This window comes from Coptis chinensis, chromosome 5 (assembly GCF_015680905.1).
Source record: "Coptis chinensis isolate HL-2020 chromosome 5, ASM1568090v1, whole genome shotgun sequence".
In the NCBI taxonomy this organism is placed as follows: domain Eukaryota; kingdom Viridiplantae; phylum Streptophyta; class Magnoliopsida; order Ranunculales; family Ranunculaceae; genus Coptis; species Coptis chinensis.
Window position 1 is genome coordinate 98271287 of NC_141460.1, and position 13939 is coordinate 98285225.

At 34.8% G+C, this 13939-nt stretch overlaps 2 protein-coding genes and 1 long non-coding RNA gene across 7 annotated transcripts; 2 read left to right on the top strand and 1 right to left on the bottom strand.

The window, feature by feature from the left end:
- The first annotated feature begins 140 nt into the window (after nt 1–140).
- Nucleotides 141–1274, top strand: LOC147500792 (uncharacterized). Its single transcript, XR_015194757.1, has 3 exons — nt 141–263; nt 578–649; nt 759–1274. It is a non-coding gene; the product is annotated as an uncharacterized LOC147500792 (long non-coding RNA).
- A 2706-nt stretch (nt 1275–3980) lies between these two features.
- Nucleotides 3981–5307, top strand: LOC147500793 (nuclear transport factor 2-like). 4 transcript variants are annotated; one of them, XM_086562379.1, is made up of 3 exons: nt 3981–4401; nt 4532–4596; nt 4711–5307. In XM_086562379.1, exons 1-3 carry the CDS (start codon nt 4127–4129, stop codon nt 4740–4742), a joined length of 372 nt encoding a protein of 123 aa, XP_086418505.1. In that variant the 5' UTR covers nt 3981–4126; the 3' UTR covers nt 4743–5307. The 4 variants fall into 4 exon arrangements, 2 of the variants coding, with proteins under 2 accessions (XP_086418505.1, XP_086418504.1); XM_086562378.1 differs by having other exon boundaries at nt 3986–4401; nt 4807–5307; XR_015196517.1 differs by having other exon boundaries at nt 4193–4464.
- Nucleotides 5308–10801: 5494 nt separating this feature from the next.
- LOC147500794 (importin beta-like SAD2) lies at nt 10802–12352 on the bottom strand. 2 transcript variants are annotated; one of them, XM_086559433.1, is made up of 4 exons: nt 11975–12352; nt 11750–11873; nt 11486–11666; nt 10802–11405 (listed from the first exon to the last, which is right to left on the bottom strand). In XM_086559433.1, exons 1-4 carry the CDS (start codon nt 12069–12071, stop codon nt 11400–11402), a joined length of 408 nt encoding a protein of 135 aa, XP_086415559.1. In that variant the 5' UTR covers nt 12072–12352; the 3' UTR covers nt 10802–11399. The 2 variants fall into 2 exon arrangements, with proteins under 2 accessions (XP_086415559.1, XP_086415558.1); XM_086559432.1 differs by having other exon boundaries at nt 10805–11666.
- Nucleotides 12353–13939: the final 1587 nt, after the last annotated feature.

The window sequence follows — 13939 nt, forward strand, 5'->3', positions numbered from 1 at the left end:
GAATGCTTGGTTAGTGAGTCTTTTCACTTGAATAAGAAAAAAAAAAGATTACATTTTGGCAAGACTGACTCGCTTAGTTAACCAATAGTAGTCTCCAACTCAACTTGCAAGGGTGCACCGATTGGATTGCTTATTGCCCCCAAATAGTGACTTACACTTTACTAACCGATATTTGGCTCGGTATGTTTCAGGCACATACAAAGAAGCTCTCTTGAGGGGCCTATACCTGCAGGCATTTCTACATTGACTAGCTTCAGTGATTTGTAAGTATGTCTTTCTAATTCATTTTACTGATATCAAATTGCTAACCTCGATGAGTACATAAAGAATCTAAGCTGTTGCTTCTTCCCAAAAGTTGCAACACCACAATTTTCAACTTTTGTTGTGAATTTCGGATGTTAAAATTCCAAAGAAATTTACAAATAGCACTATTTTCTGAAGTTGTAGTTTCCATTCCATGTCCCCAAAAGCAAGAATTTATGGAGACCACAGGAGTTGTTTTCTATCCGCAAGTACTTTTAGATACTACTTTTGGATGTCTATATGGTCAAACGATTTACTTTTATATAATGTGCAGGAGAATTTGTGATTTAAAGGGGAAGGGATTTGATTTCCCACAGTTAAGTACAATGAAATCCATGAAAACATTGTAAGTTAAACTTCTTAGGATAAACACTCAATTTTTTTTCATTTTTAAGATATTCTCTACTGCCATATCTTTGCTTTGATTATATTCTAAGCCTGCTTCTAAAATGTAGGATACTGAGGAATTGTATGATTCATGGAAACATTCTTGAATATATCGGGAACTGAAAAACACAGTAAGTCTTTTTACTTTATTATCCGATAATTTTTAGTTGGCCTGTCTGTTGCTACGTAGATTATTGGCTATTGTTCACTCATTAAAGGGTATGAGTTGGAGGTTGCAAGGAAATATATATATATGTACTACTTCAACCAGTTATCGATCCCACTATATAGGAGGGTTGAACTTCTACTTGAAAACTTATAATATGATAAATATTAATGTGGAAATCCATATACCAAAATCATAAGTCCCTATCCTGAGAATCTAAAGTAAGCCATGGTTACACAGTAAATCCACATCCCTGTTACAAGTTTCAATCAACTTTAAATGAAAAGTCCTTATCGATTTCTTTAGTAAGTCAGAGTAAAGTATTGCAATTGACAATGACAATCTGAAGTCAAAAAGCCCTGAAAATCTCGAGCTTAGGTCCAACGTCAAAGCCATTTTTTTTTCAATATCAAGTCATTGTTCCTGTGGATGCTTGACAATCGAATATGGCTCCATGTGCAGTTGATTTCATAACTGATATACGTCATATTAATATAAAAAAATATGGGTTTCCTCTGTCCTTGGGTTTTATTCATAGAGTTGGAAGCAGATTGTTATGTATTTATCTTATTTTCCATTACTGATTGATCTAATTAATGCACAAACATGTTGGAAATCATTGCTTGAAGATGTGTAATCTGTTCCATTTTTTTTGTCATTTCCATTCCTCTTTTATTTAATTAGGAAGTTTTTGATTAAATGCTTATTTTATGTTTATGTCTTCTCACCAGTTTTTCGATTAAAGGCGTTTATCAATGTTTGGGTAACATCGATCTCCGAATTTTCTGATTTTCTTCTCATTAAACTTCTTAAATCTTATTCTTTATTATTATTATTTTTTCCGGTTTTATGGCGCTCTGATTTTCTATGTAATATGGATAATGATAACGCCAAGTGTTGAATGGCCGTGAACATCAATGATGAATCCCCGAATGAACAATGGCGACATACCCGTATGATTAGGGATAGAAATTGCTATCACCGGCGTGATAAACCAAATTGAAGGTACAACTCTATTACTCATCATGGCCTTTCTTATTAAAAGATTATTTAGTTTTACTTTTTTTAACATGCATTTTATTTTTAAGGATTCATTATACTTCTGATGTTGGATTTCATGTAACCATAAGGAAAATATTTTTAGGTAATTGAATTAGTGAAACAAGATAAAGGCAGCCTACGGTTGTTATAGTCTATAGAAACGCCTTGGTTGTTATAGTCTATAGAAACGTTCTAATGCTTTGAAGCAAATGTTTGTTTCTTGACAAATTAGAAACTTAACAGCTTGGTCTTCCAAAATGCATCAGAATGGAAAAAGTTTCTGATTTATCAAAAAACACTTACTCATTTTTTGGATTGAAATAGCTAGCCTACGGTCTGTTACCATGCAACAATTGGTTTGGACTGTACAAGGCTTTTCTGTATACTACATTAGGTGTGATGTCAACATTTTCTTGAATCATAGTCACTGAGTTATATTACTTGTGTTTGTCTTTTGAGTTTTAAAATCTTTTCATGAAATATGTGTCCAGAACTTCAATTTGTCCGACCGACAATATAATGAAGATTGTGATTATACTAATTGAAGTTTCAAATCATTGTTGCTATATGGTGAGTTTTGACACCCTTTTTTGTGCTATATATATTGCCACCAATCTCTTTTTTTTTTTTAACTAAACCAGGTTTATTATATGATTAGTTGTGTTTGTGCATCTTCTTAGAAGAACTCATTCTTGGAGAGTTTCCTAGAAACAAGGTTAATAGTAGATAGTCATGGTTAGCTTTTTGTCCGCTCTTCTTTTCTTTTTAACTTTTAATTGTTTGAAAAAATGGCTGGTAACATTCATCCTCACTTTTATGTTTAGTCACAATTGAGTTTTGAGGATTCACAAAACAAGATTGTTTAATATCAATCAGTTTATGCTTCACACAATTGGTTTGAGGCTTTTGTATTTTTGCTTCCCTGTTTTTCGGTATAATGTCTTTGTCAAACACGTCATTTAGGAATGTTTAATTACAAGTGTCATTCAAAATGGGATTCTGGACAGTCGATCATAAATTTGCAAGTAATGATGTACTTATGACTAACACATACTTTAATGCACGCTGCAGAGATGGCAACGCAAGCATCCAATCCTACCGCCCTCATCCCTGCCCCAATGGTTGGAAATGCCTTTGTGGAACAATATTACCATATCCTTCATACATCCCCGGACTGGGTTTATAGATTCTATCGGGATTCAAGTGTAATGGCGGGCGGGACCCGATGGAAAGATGGCTTTTGTCAAAACGATGGATGCTAGGAAGCACGGATCACGGATCTGGCGACAACGGATCACGACCGACACGGATACGCGGACACGGCATTTTTCAAAAATATAGGATACGGATACGTCATAGATACGTTATATATATATATATATATATATATATATATATATATATATATATATATATATATTTCACCAAATTCAAATTAAAATGGCAATTCTACTTCATAAAATGACCAATTCAAACACATTAAGCAGCAACTTTGTATAAGTGTATAACACTGCAAGCAAATGCCAACAAAAAAGTTCAAAACAATACAATAGATTTGTCAATCAAGTTGTCCAACTTCAACTAAGTCACCTTCTACATCTTAATTCACTTCATCTTTATTCTCTTGCATCTCTTCTTATCTTGGATTTTATTTCACTTTTTTTTTATTTATTGAAGTTCCAAAAAAAATTTGTGAGATTACTATTCCCGCGTATCCCCCACGTATCGGAAATTAAAAAATTAATTAAAAAATCAGATACTCCAAATCGCGTATCCGACACGTATCCGGGCGTATCCGTGTCGGATACGTATCGGACACGGATACTTCACCCATATAGAAGTATCCGTGCTTCATAGGATGGATGTAAGTTGTTTGAATCTAAATCTGCCACAGTATTTTGATTTTAGTTCCCATCATCGTGATAAAAAATATCTTCAATTCTCATCAGCATGTTTGTGATTTGCAAGGAAAATAACTGGTCTATAATGTTTTTCAAATTACATAATTAAATAAACCAAAATATCTATTTACAGAATTACACAAAGTAGATGTTGGCTTTCTTTCTTTTAATGTTCTAAAACTCAAAATAGTCTAGATAAGTCGTATTATTGTATTGATGTTGGTGGTGGTAAAATATGATCTAGCTAGCTGAGTGCCCTACCTCTTTTTTATCTGTTTATCATAAACCCATGGAACGAAGGTTTCATGCCGAAAATCATGATTTTTAAATGTCACTGAATTCTTACAGTTCAGAAAAATCTGAAAATAATACCATTTTATTTAACTTGGAGCAGGATATTAATGTGGTTATTCTCTCCATGGACTACAAGGAATGTAAGGCAGAGATCAAAACAATTGATGCTCAGGACTCTTACAAGGGTGGAGTAGTTGTTCAAGTAACTGGATGGCTCATTGTGAAGGATAATGTGAAAAGGATGTTTACTCAATCATTTTTCCTGGCCCCACAAGACAAAGGCTACTTTGTTCTTAATGATATTTTTAGGTATGTGGACGAGTCTCTTTTTGTTGCAGAGCCCTCTCATATTCCTGAGCATCCCTGAAGAAGGTATATTCCTTTTTAATTAAAGTGATTTTGTTGTTGCTGGTTACCCATTATTTTGTTTTGTATGTAGCACCGGCTGTCTTACTTTTTGCTTCTGCCTCACCTTCGTCTTCGCTATGTCAAGACTATGTCCTGGTGAGTACTACTATGTCTCTGTCTTCTTTTTTCTGGAAAAGGATGTATTGACATTCCTAAGGCAGTTGTACATCCCTTTTAACATTTAGTGAGTGCTGTATTGTCTGTTTTCAGGAGTCATTGACCTATTGTTAACGCCACCATGATATGCATCACCGTTTTCTTTCATTGCTGACATCCTCTGACAGTATTGATTCATGGTTTAAACAGGGATTGCTACCCAATCGCAATCCAAACCAGGAAGAATGACTCGAGGAGAAAATGTTGCTGAACCTACATAAGAAGTAGACTGATGGGCTGGCGCATTAAAGATGCAGGCTTCATAAGAATATTCAAGCAGAAAAGAAAAGTCAAGAAGAGATAGGCGCAGCAGAATCAAATACCAACTCTTCTTCGGGTGGAACAAGTACTCAAATATTATCTACGGAAAAGGTGTTGGTAAATAGAACCTTAAAGTCATCCCGTCGAAACAAAACACCAACAAGAAGAAGAGAAACGTTTCAATTCAGACCGAGTAGGCTTTCTAATATGTCCAAGGCTGACGACTTATGAAGCAGAAAATCAAGTCCAGAAGAGGATATTTTGTGATGTAAAGAACTACGTTATGAATTTTGTTCAACTGAGCATTTGACAGGATGAATGCATTTATGAGTTTTGTAACATATCAAAAGTGAGATGCTCAACTTCTATTATTATGGAATTTTTCTCTTAGCTTTTGAATGCAATGTGTCTTTGGTTGGAATAATGGAATATTTGTTGTTACAATGGGAATGACTCATAGAAGTAGATCACGGACAGAATTACTTTTCATTTATATAGGTGGTGTGGTAGCCTGGTAGGCATACAGGAACTTATTTGAGTTGCTTATCACATTAACACCTCTTAGATGTGCTTCTTTGCATTGTGACCTAGGACAGTTAAGTGGACACTTTGTGGAAACATTAAATGATTCGCTTATGCATTCCATTAACATTGTTTATCTTTATGAAGTTGATGTGTTTATTTATTGTAGTCAGTATTTGGAGTTTGGAGTAGTAGTTGTCAAGGGCAATTGAAAAGAACAAAGGACTAAGTGAACAACTCTTTGCTTCACAGCTGAGTCTTCCATGCAAACTTTGCAGTGCTTACTTCACAGTTTGTGGTTGGTTCTCAGTATGTGTGAATTCATTCTAAATCTACTTGCGTTCGGAGCTTACTCCATGAAATATAAGTTTGGAAGTTAGCACTCAAACGAAAACTTGGATAGGTAGTCAACTACTCAACTTATATAATTACTTTTTTGCAGTCAGGCTATGACTCTTAATGGTTACATAGTGATACCCAGCAGCATCGGGAGGATGAGAAACACATTGAATGAAATTATTCTATTGAATAACAACCTCTCTGGCTGTTTGCCACAAGAAATTGGATTGCTTGAGAACTTACAAGTTTTTTATTCGGTGTCTAATTCCTTTACTGGGGACTTTCCCATGAGCTTTTAGAATTTGAATAAAAAATTGGAGGCGCTGGATGTAGCACACAACACACTGACTGGATTTGTTCCTGAAGGTATTTGTAAGTTGCCTAGCTTTAAAAATTTTACATTCTCTTACAATTTCTTCAATGGTGAGGCAAACGAGTGTGTGCCTTCAACCAAGTCAGACATTTTTGTGGATGATATAAGCAACTGCTTGCCTGATCGACTGAGACAGAAGGAAGCGAAGACATGTTCTGCAGTGGTTAATAAGCCAGTTGACTGCGCGTCCAAGTGTAGTTCTGCATCTAGGCCCAGTTTACCTTCTCCTTCTCCTAAGCCTTCAACACCAAAACCACAACCAGAACTGTATCTGTTCCCGTATTCCTGGCTTTAGACCAAAGCTTTAAATCGAAACGGTACCGGAAAGTTGGACAACCAGAAAGGTTAGATTACTCTTTCTTTTTCTCAAAGATAATTGTTTGTGTTTGATGTACAATTTCCTTTTACCTATTACATAACTTTAGTTTTTTGTATTAGAATGCTCATTTTCTTTTCCAAATTAAAAGAAAAAAAAAAGAGTTTCATCTTCTCCATTTCCCGCACTTCTCTGCAACAATTCTCCTCCATTACCTGTTGCGCATTGATTCTGCCATGGAAGAGGTCGGATTACTTTTATTAGATAACAATTCTGCATATATTATATAATTTTTTTTTCATTCTTTTATTTATGTTAACGTTCACTTTTTTTCTTAACAGAGAGTTATATCATACCCGTGAAGAATCATATCGTAGCATGTCACAAAAGCAGAGTCGACGAAGAATGCCTGGCAATGCGACTCACTCAACAAGAATTCTCGCCTTTTAGAAGTGAAGGCAATAATCTACAAAAAAAAAAAATTTATTGGGTGCCCACCATATTGTACAGGTTTAAAATGTCAGCATCCCATGAAGAGTTTGTGTTTCTACAAACAAAATACATAAACAGCCTAGAACGAAACGAGTTTTTACTGTGCCTCACAACTTCTAATTTACTCAACAAGGTCGAACGAGCATGCATTTATTTTCCTGATCAAACTATTTTTCTTACCGTGTTGTTTGTTTTTTATTATCTACGGATTCTGGTTTTAATTGTTGTTAGCATGCTTTAAGTGTTGCAATTTTTTGTGTTACTACTTGGATGTCCAACTACTTTTGTTTTGCATTTTATTATTAAATTTTATAGTTGGTATTGTTTGTTATGTTACATGTTGCTTATGTTGTTGTGACGCCCAGTTTGCGAATCTAGGAATTTGCGTCAAACTAATATTAGTTTTTTTTTGGTTGGTAAGTTTCATAATAATATATTAATACAAATATGGTGGGCGACTGACCCCTACAACTATATTCTACAGCGATATATTGCAAAGACTGGTTAAATTATATATTTTTCAGGTTGGAACACAACTGTTAGTTCCATTGTAGCATCGAGTCAAATGGTAGATTTTAAAAAAAATGTTTGATTGGTGAGATGCTCAGGTGAAACGCATTTTCTCTAATTAGTTGCAATTAGGCATTTGTAGTGACAACATTTGAAGCAACAATAAGTATTAATGTCAAGTAGTTTTTTAGTATACCGTGGATTCATGAATTGAACAATTTTATACCATTTTTTTTTCTTAATTAGAAGTTGGTTACAATATTGCGCAAGAACTTGATTATTTTTTTTCAATTACGTGATTTCTTCCTATATTTGATTGCTTCTCATATGAGAGACATCATTTGATGTCTCAATAGGTACACATTTTGGTTTTTCTTAGTAGATCATGGTCATAATTGCTATTCTACACTTGGTCGTTGGTTTTACATACTTGCAGATGCGGAGTGATTTTCAAACTCCCGATAATCCTGATATCTAACTTAGGAGCAGAGAGGATGTATCGCCCTTCCTTACACAAAATAAATAGGGCTGGGTTATTTTGAAATTGATAGGTTTCCCATCTGTTTGCTTGGTTAATGACTTTTTTCTTAGTTAGCCAATCACATGAATCAGATTGAATAAATCTATCAAAAGGACATACTTATTGTATCTTTAAAACTTAATAGTCTATCTAATGTTATTATATAGGTTTGGATGATGTAAAAAGCAAAATTATTGTTCCTAATTGTTGTATGTGCCTTATTGTATTTTGCTATACTTGACTGAGTTATATAGTTTGAACGTACCTTTGAATTTAACACTCATGGCGGATTCCTACACATCGACCAATTGCAAAACGAACCTTTGTGCTCCATGTTAAATCAGGCTAATAGTCCAGACCAAACTACGAATTATAAGGGCTATATTTGCAGACTAGCATCTTGAGGAGAAGAACACATATTTTGTAACTTTGCCTACTCAAACTTTGCTATAGAAAAAAGACGCACATAAAAGATAAAGGACTGCCTGTGATTCTTTTTTACAGGACCCGACATCAGCGTTCTTCTCATGCTCCTTACCAGATCAGGTAGCAAGCAATCACTTGAAATCCTACACTAAAACATATTCACGTTGAATACATTGTCACCAGCTAGAAGGTTGCATCTAGAAACACTTGATATAGTCTGTCCTCCATTAGCTTATCACAACACTTCCAAAAATGTGGTTTTCGTTTTACTTGGGCTGTGTAAATTTCTTTTCATAAATTTTTGAAAAGTAAATCATCTATATTTACCCTAAATGCACCCTGCTGTTTTTTCTAACATACTATAATATGTTTTGTCATTATTAGAATCTATATTATTGTTGTTTCTACATACATATTATATATGTTTTCTAGATCTTTATTAGCCATTGCTATTTATTTTGTTTTCTAGCTTTTGCGGGCGCGTGCAAAATAATTTAATCATAATGGAAAGACATTTACTCATAATTTCATTTTTCATCTTTTGTTCCTTTGAGTGGGATTGACTCTATGCATTACCCTTCATCTGTTTTTAAATTTTTTTAGTGGTATGGACTACTTTTGTTATGCAATTTCGTGTTCGAGTCGCATTTTGTCTCTTCCTTTATATGTCTTAGAATGCACCTTTCTTAATAGATAGCGATCTTCACATTTTTATTTAACTAATAATACATTAGGCGAAAAAAAAATGGAGAAAGAAAAATCCCCTAACTTAAATTATCTAAGATTGCCATTGGTTTGAACTTTGACTTCCACTAGCAGTATGCATGAGGGAATTGTCATGTCTTCCAAAAAAATTTGTTTCAACTACCAAAATGTTTATTAAGATACAAGTTGGATCATCATCATATCCCCTTACTGTCATTTTAGTTTCCACTTTCAGGTTATTGTTTTCATTGATATCGAACGTGAATCGGTTAATTGTGATGCCCAATCTTGCTTTGTCAGTCTCAAGTCTAGAGGAATGAGGCCAGAGTGTAGTGGTGGTATCATAGTGTTGTATGAATGATTCAAAGTGCTTCATTGTATCTGACATTAAACCAGCTACTGTGATAGGTAATGACATCACTTTTATTTGCCGTCTTACCTTATTCTAATATTTTAATTAGTTCTGTCTAACATGTAATATATAATATATTTCAAATTCTTCAAATTGTATATGAACTATGGATGAAGAATAAGATTTTCTACAGCGAGGCAAAAGAGGTATGAGGCTATCTGATTGTTTATTTTTCTTAAATATCTACTTCTCCATATTAGTGGGGACCCTTTTGTTTAGAGATAATAGATAGTTTTACATCATATTATGAAAGGAATATGAACTGTGTTCTTTGTGATTCCCAGATATGTCACTGAACGGACACAACTTCTATTGTGAAAGCTAATGAATCATCGAGGTTAAACTTAAATTAGAAATGGGGTGGATATTTTTTTTTCACCAGATAATCATCGTTGGAAGGCAACAAACCTACTTTTGACATCCTTCAGAGAATCTCTTTTCACATTGGACACTATATCGACAATTTATCAACAGACTTAATGATTAGTCCTCTATCTGCTTCTCAGACACTACCAACAATCGTGGTTTTCTTCTTATGTAAGGGTATAGAAGAAATCGCTCAAGAGTGTATACATCGTGTTTATCCAGATGTGTAGATGATGTTGGCATGTATATCCCACTTTGTAACAAGGATGATATTGTTGTTTTGTTTTGGCTAAAAACCTATTGATGTTCATTCAAATCATTGTTATATCTATATGTATCATGATCTAGATTTATTACCCATTCTAGGTTTAGGTGGAATGGAAGTAGAGTGAAGTCCATTCGAAAACTCTGGACACATTTTATGTTTGTTATAATAGTGCAATTTGAAGACACAATTACAATTTTTTTCCCCAATAGATAACAATATTGGTAGTCTTCTTGCAGATAGAATAGTAGTACAACAATTTTTTTTTCCCAGTTATGATGCATGTGCGTAGAATGTGTCTGATTTTTTGCATCACATTCTTTTTCACCCACAAAAATTTACTGATATTTTCTGTTTTCTGACATACCTCTTCCCAAATACAAAATTTTCTACCTTACTAACATGTGCAATGCACGTGCCCATTTACTAGTACTAATAACAATAGTAGTAGTAATGGTAATGATAATGATAATGATAATGATAATAACATTAATAAGGATATTCTAAATAAAACTTTTATCGAAACAGAACCGAGATAGTGTATGCACACTTGGTGAGGATTTGTTCTTGAAGATGCTACAAGGCTTAATGAACTGTAATATCTTGTTTAGGAATTATAATGTAATTTCCTTGTTTGTATTCACACACCTTTTAAAGATGCTAATTTATTACAGCAAGCAACACCAGCATGGTTCAAAGGAGGGAGAAAGCCCATCCACTGAAGGGCTGAAAATAACTGACCGCTACTATTACCAAATGCATCCATAAGCCAACCACTAAGTCCTAACAAGACTTGAACTAAGATATGGCCTAGTCTGATTGTCGAACACATTTCTAAATGCAAGTGGACAACGATGTTAACTAACAAGCGCAATAATCATTTTAATCTACAAACCCAAAGCAAGCTCAGTAACCCACAAATAAATAGAAGTCACAACTGATTAATACAGCCTTGACTTTTATTTTGAAGAACAATCCAAAAGCACTAGTACTTGTTTCATTAGCGAACCAGAGGCATTGACATGGGTCCGTCTATCAGTGTCCAACACGGCAATATTCCGAAAACTCGGGTACATAACCTTTAATATGTCGTGAGTTGTTGATAGTATCTGACACAAATTTGTTTTTGTAAAGTATGAAGTGTCGATGTTACATAGATAACAAGTGTAAACGTACGCTTGTCGCCCTCAAGATGAAGAAATTGTGCGTTTATATAAGCACAATTAAAATTAACAATTATCCCTGCAAAGCAGCAGCCAGAACTAAACCAAGACACCATTTTAACCAATGAATAAACTGAAGAGGAATGTAAAACAGCAAACCTTTCCTCTGAGGTGTCCAGCAAGACTTCTAAACTCAGGAAAAACATGTTGCACTAACATATGCTCAAGCTTAGACTTGTATGGTTCAGTTAGTTTCAACTTATCACATAACGCTCCAATAGCAAGAAGAGCACCATCTTTCTGTCGGTAAGGTTTATACTCCACTGGTGCTTCATCATATCTGGAAAAACCAACAATATTAGCAACACTCTTATAACAAGAAAACAGACTGAATGCAGTGTAAGGTTGGAAATTAATGATTACTTCTTAAAAACCTCCACGATATATAGAATGAACTTCTGAAGGTTCTCTTTTCCTCGTTTCCTAACCAACTCACTAACAAAATCCATGGAAGCGGTCCTGGGACTATATAAATCTTCAATGATATCTGCAGAGAAACATGTGAGACTTAGGACATCAAAATCAGCTCCTATAAAATTATCCAAGCATTTAGAACAGTAACACTCATCATAACCCTTCCTTACATACTCATGTGAATCTTCCTCCCATAGCTTTTGATCATTGTCATTAAAGCACATATCTCAAAAAGAAGAACGTTGAGACGTGGCTGCAACAACTGATACATAGTATTCTTTGAAATACTGCAGAATTTCCAAATTTCCAAATTAGAAAAGTTTCATGTCTTTTAAATTATTTACCAAACAAAACATCTTAGAGTTTAGAACCAAAAACATGCTTTCTACATAAACTTGTATGTGCAATTAAATGTGCTAGTGAAAAAAGATAATTAAATGAAAAATAATAATAAGAAGAATAAAAAATTTGAATGAGCATTTGTAATTAATTGCAAAGTTTCACAGACAAGCTATCTTAGTTCAGTGGCAGATTGTGCCTTTCAACCATGCGATAGAGGGTTCGATCTCCACAGACGGTGTGGGGAGCCCACAGTTATTGAATTATCATCGATATAAACATAACACGCACACACAAACTTTACATACAATTGTGTAAAAGTTGTATCTAGAATTGGGGAATATTTTGGATTGTGGCTAGCATTGATATATATTACGATCAGTATCAACTAGTGATATGGAAGGAAGTATTCACAAATGTTTCTATGTTATGTATTGTAGTTGTCTATTTAAGCCTCTGAATGGCCCATTGTAATTCAATCTAGCATTGACATAATTTTCTTCTTCTTCTTTTTTCAAGAAGGGCCTTCATCATCTAACTAACTCAATCATATCCAAATGAAAGCAACTTAATAGCTGATGAAGGATAATACTAGTTACATCATATATGAGAACTTGGAACAGGGTGATTGCTGTAAAGAGAAGTGCATGTATTGAGAACGCTACGTCATTTGCTGCGAGCATCCATAATGGTGTCAGAATCTCTCAATCCGATTGTCACAATAAACACAAATAAACATTTTGTTTCTGAAAAGCGTTTTGAAAGAAGCTTCCAAATAAAATTCTTATGTATTCCGCTTTTGTGTGATAGTCTGACCTTAGCATGATAGATTAACAACCTATCTTATGTATTCGGGTTTGGGATTGGGCTTACTCTGTGTGTCTAGCTAGCTAGTGGGTAGTGGTTTGGCCAAGACACCACTGTTGCCTTTCTGCACCACTGGAAAGGACGAAATATTTCCTTAAAGACAGCCTAATCGCACTTTGGTTGTTCACTTTTCTACTCTAGTTGCTGTTTTCATACAACTAGTCCAACAGGAAGTACCAGATCATTATCACCCTTAAGAGCATTTGCAATGCAGGTGATAGAGGGGGGGAAGTGATAACTATCACCTACTTTCCTCTAAAAGTGCTGTGCAATGCTGGGTGATAAACTCGGTGATAGTTTTTCCGAGTTCAAAACAAGGTGAAACCTTCCACCGAGTTTATCACTGACTTGTTAACTTCGGACGGGATGTTGGATTCCGTCTCGTGTGTTTTTTTAAAAAATGGGTTTTTTTTTAGGACGGGATGTTAGATTCCGTCTCGCATGATTTTTCGGTTTTTTTTCGATTTTTTTAAATTTCAGACGGGATGTTTCATTCCGTCCGGAGTGTTTTTTCAATTTTTATGTCCAGACGGAATCCAACATCCCGTCCGAGATATTTTTTATCACCTTTGCATTGCACAGCTTCACCTTGTTTATCACCGGGTTGGTGATAGAGGGGGTGAAAAGTGAGGAGGTGGCGGTGATAGAGGGGGTGAAAACTATCACCTGCATTGCAAATGCTCTAATGAAGCGTGCAAGACTTTCCCCTTCCTCAAAAGTCTCTACCAAGACATCAGGATGCACAAGAGGATATAGAGGCTGTGGGAAATCTATATCCATAGACGTTTCGAACATATGGTAGAAACAGATCTTAAGCACAGCTTTCTAGGAAAGATTGACTTCCGAGCCTATGAAAACTACAAACTGTTGTAAAGTTTCATCAAATCTCGACAACTTAAATGAAGTAGCTTAGGGAATAATGAACTCAAAACA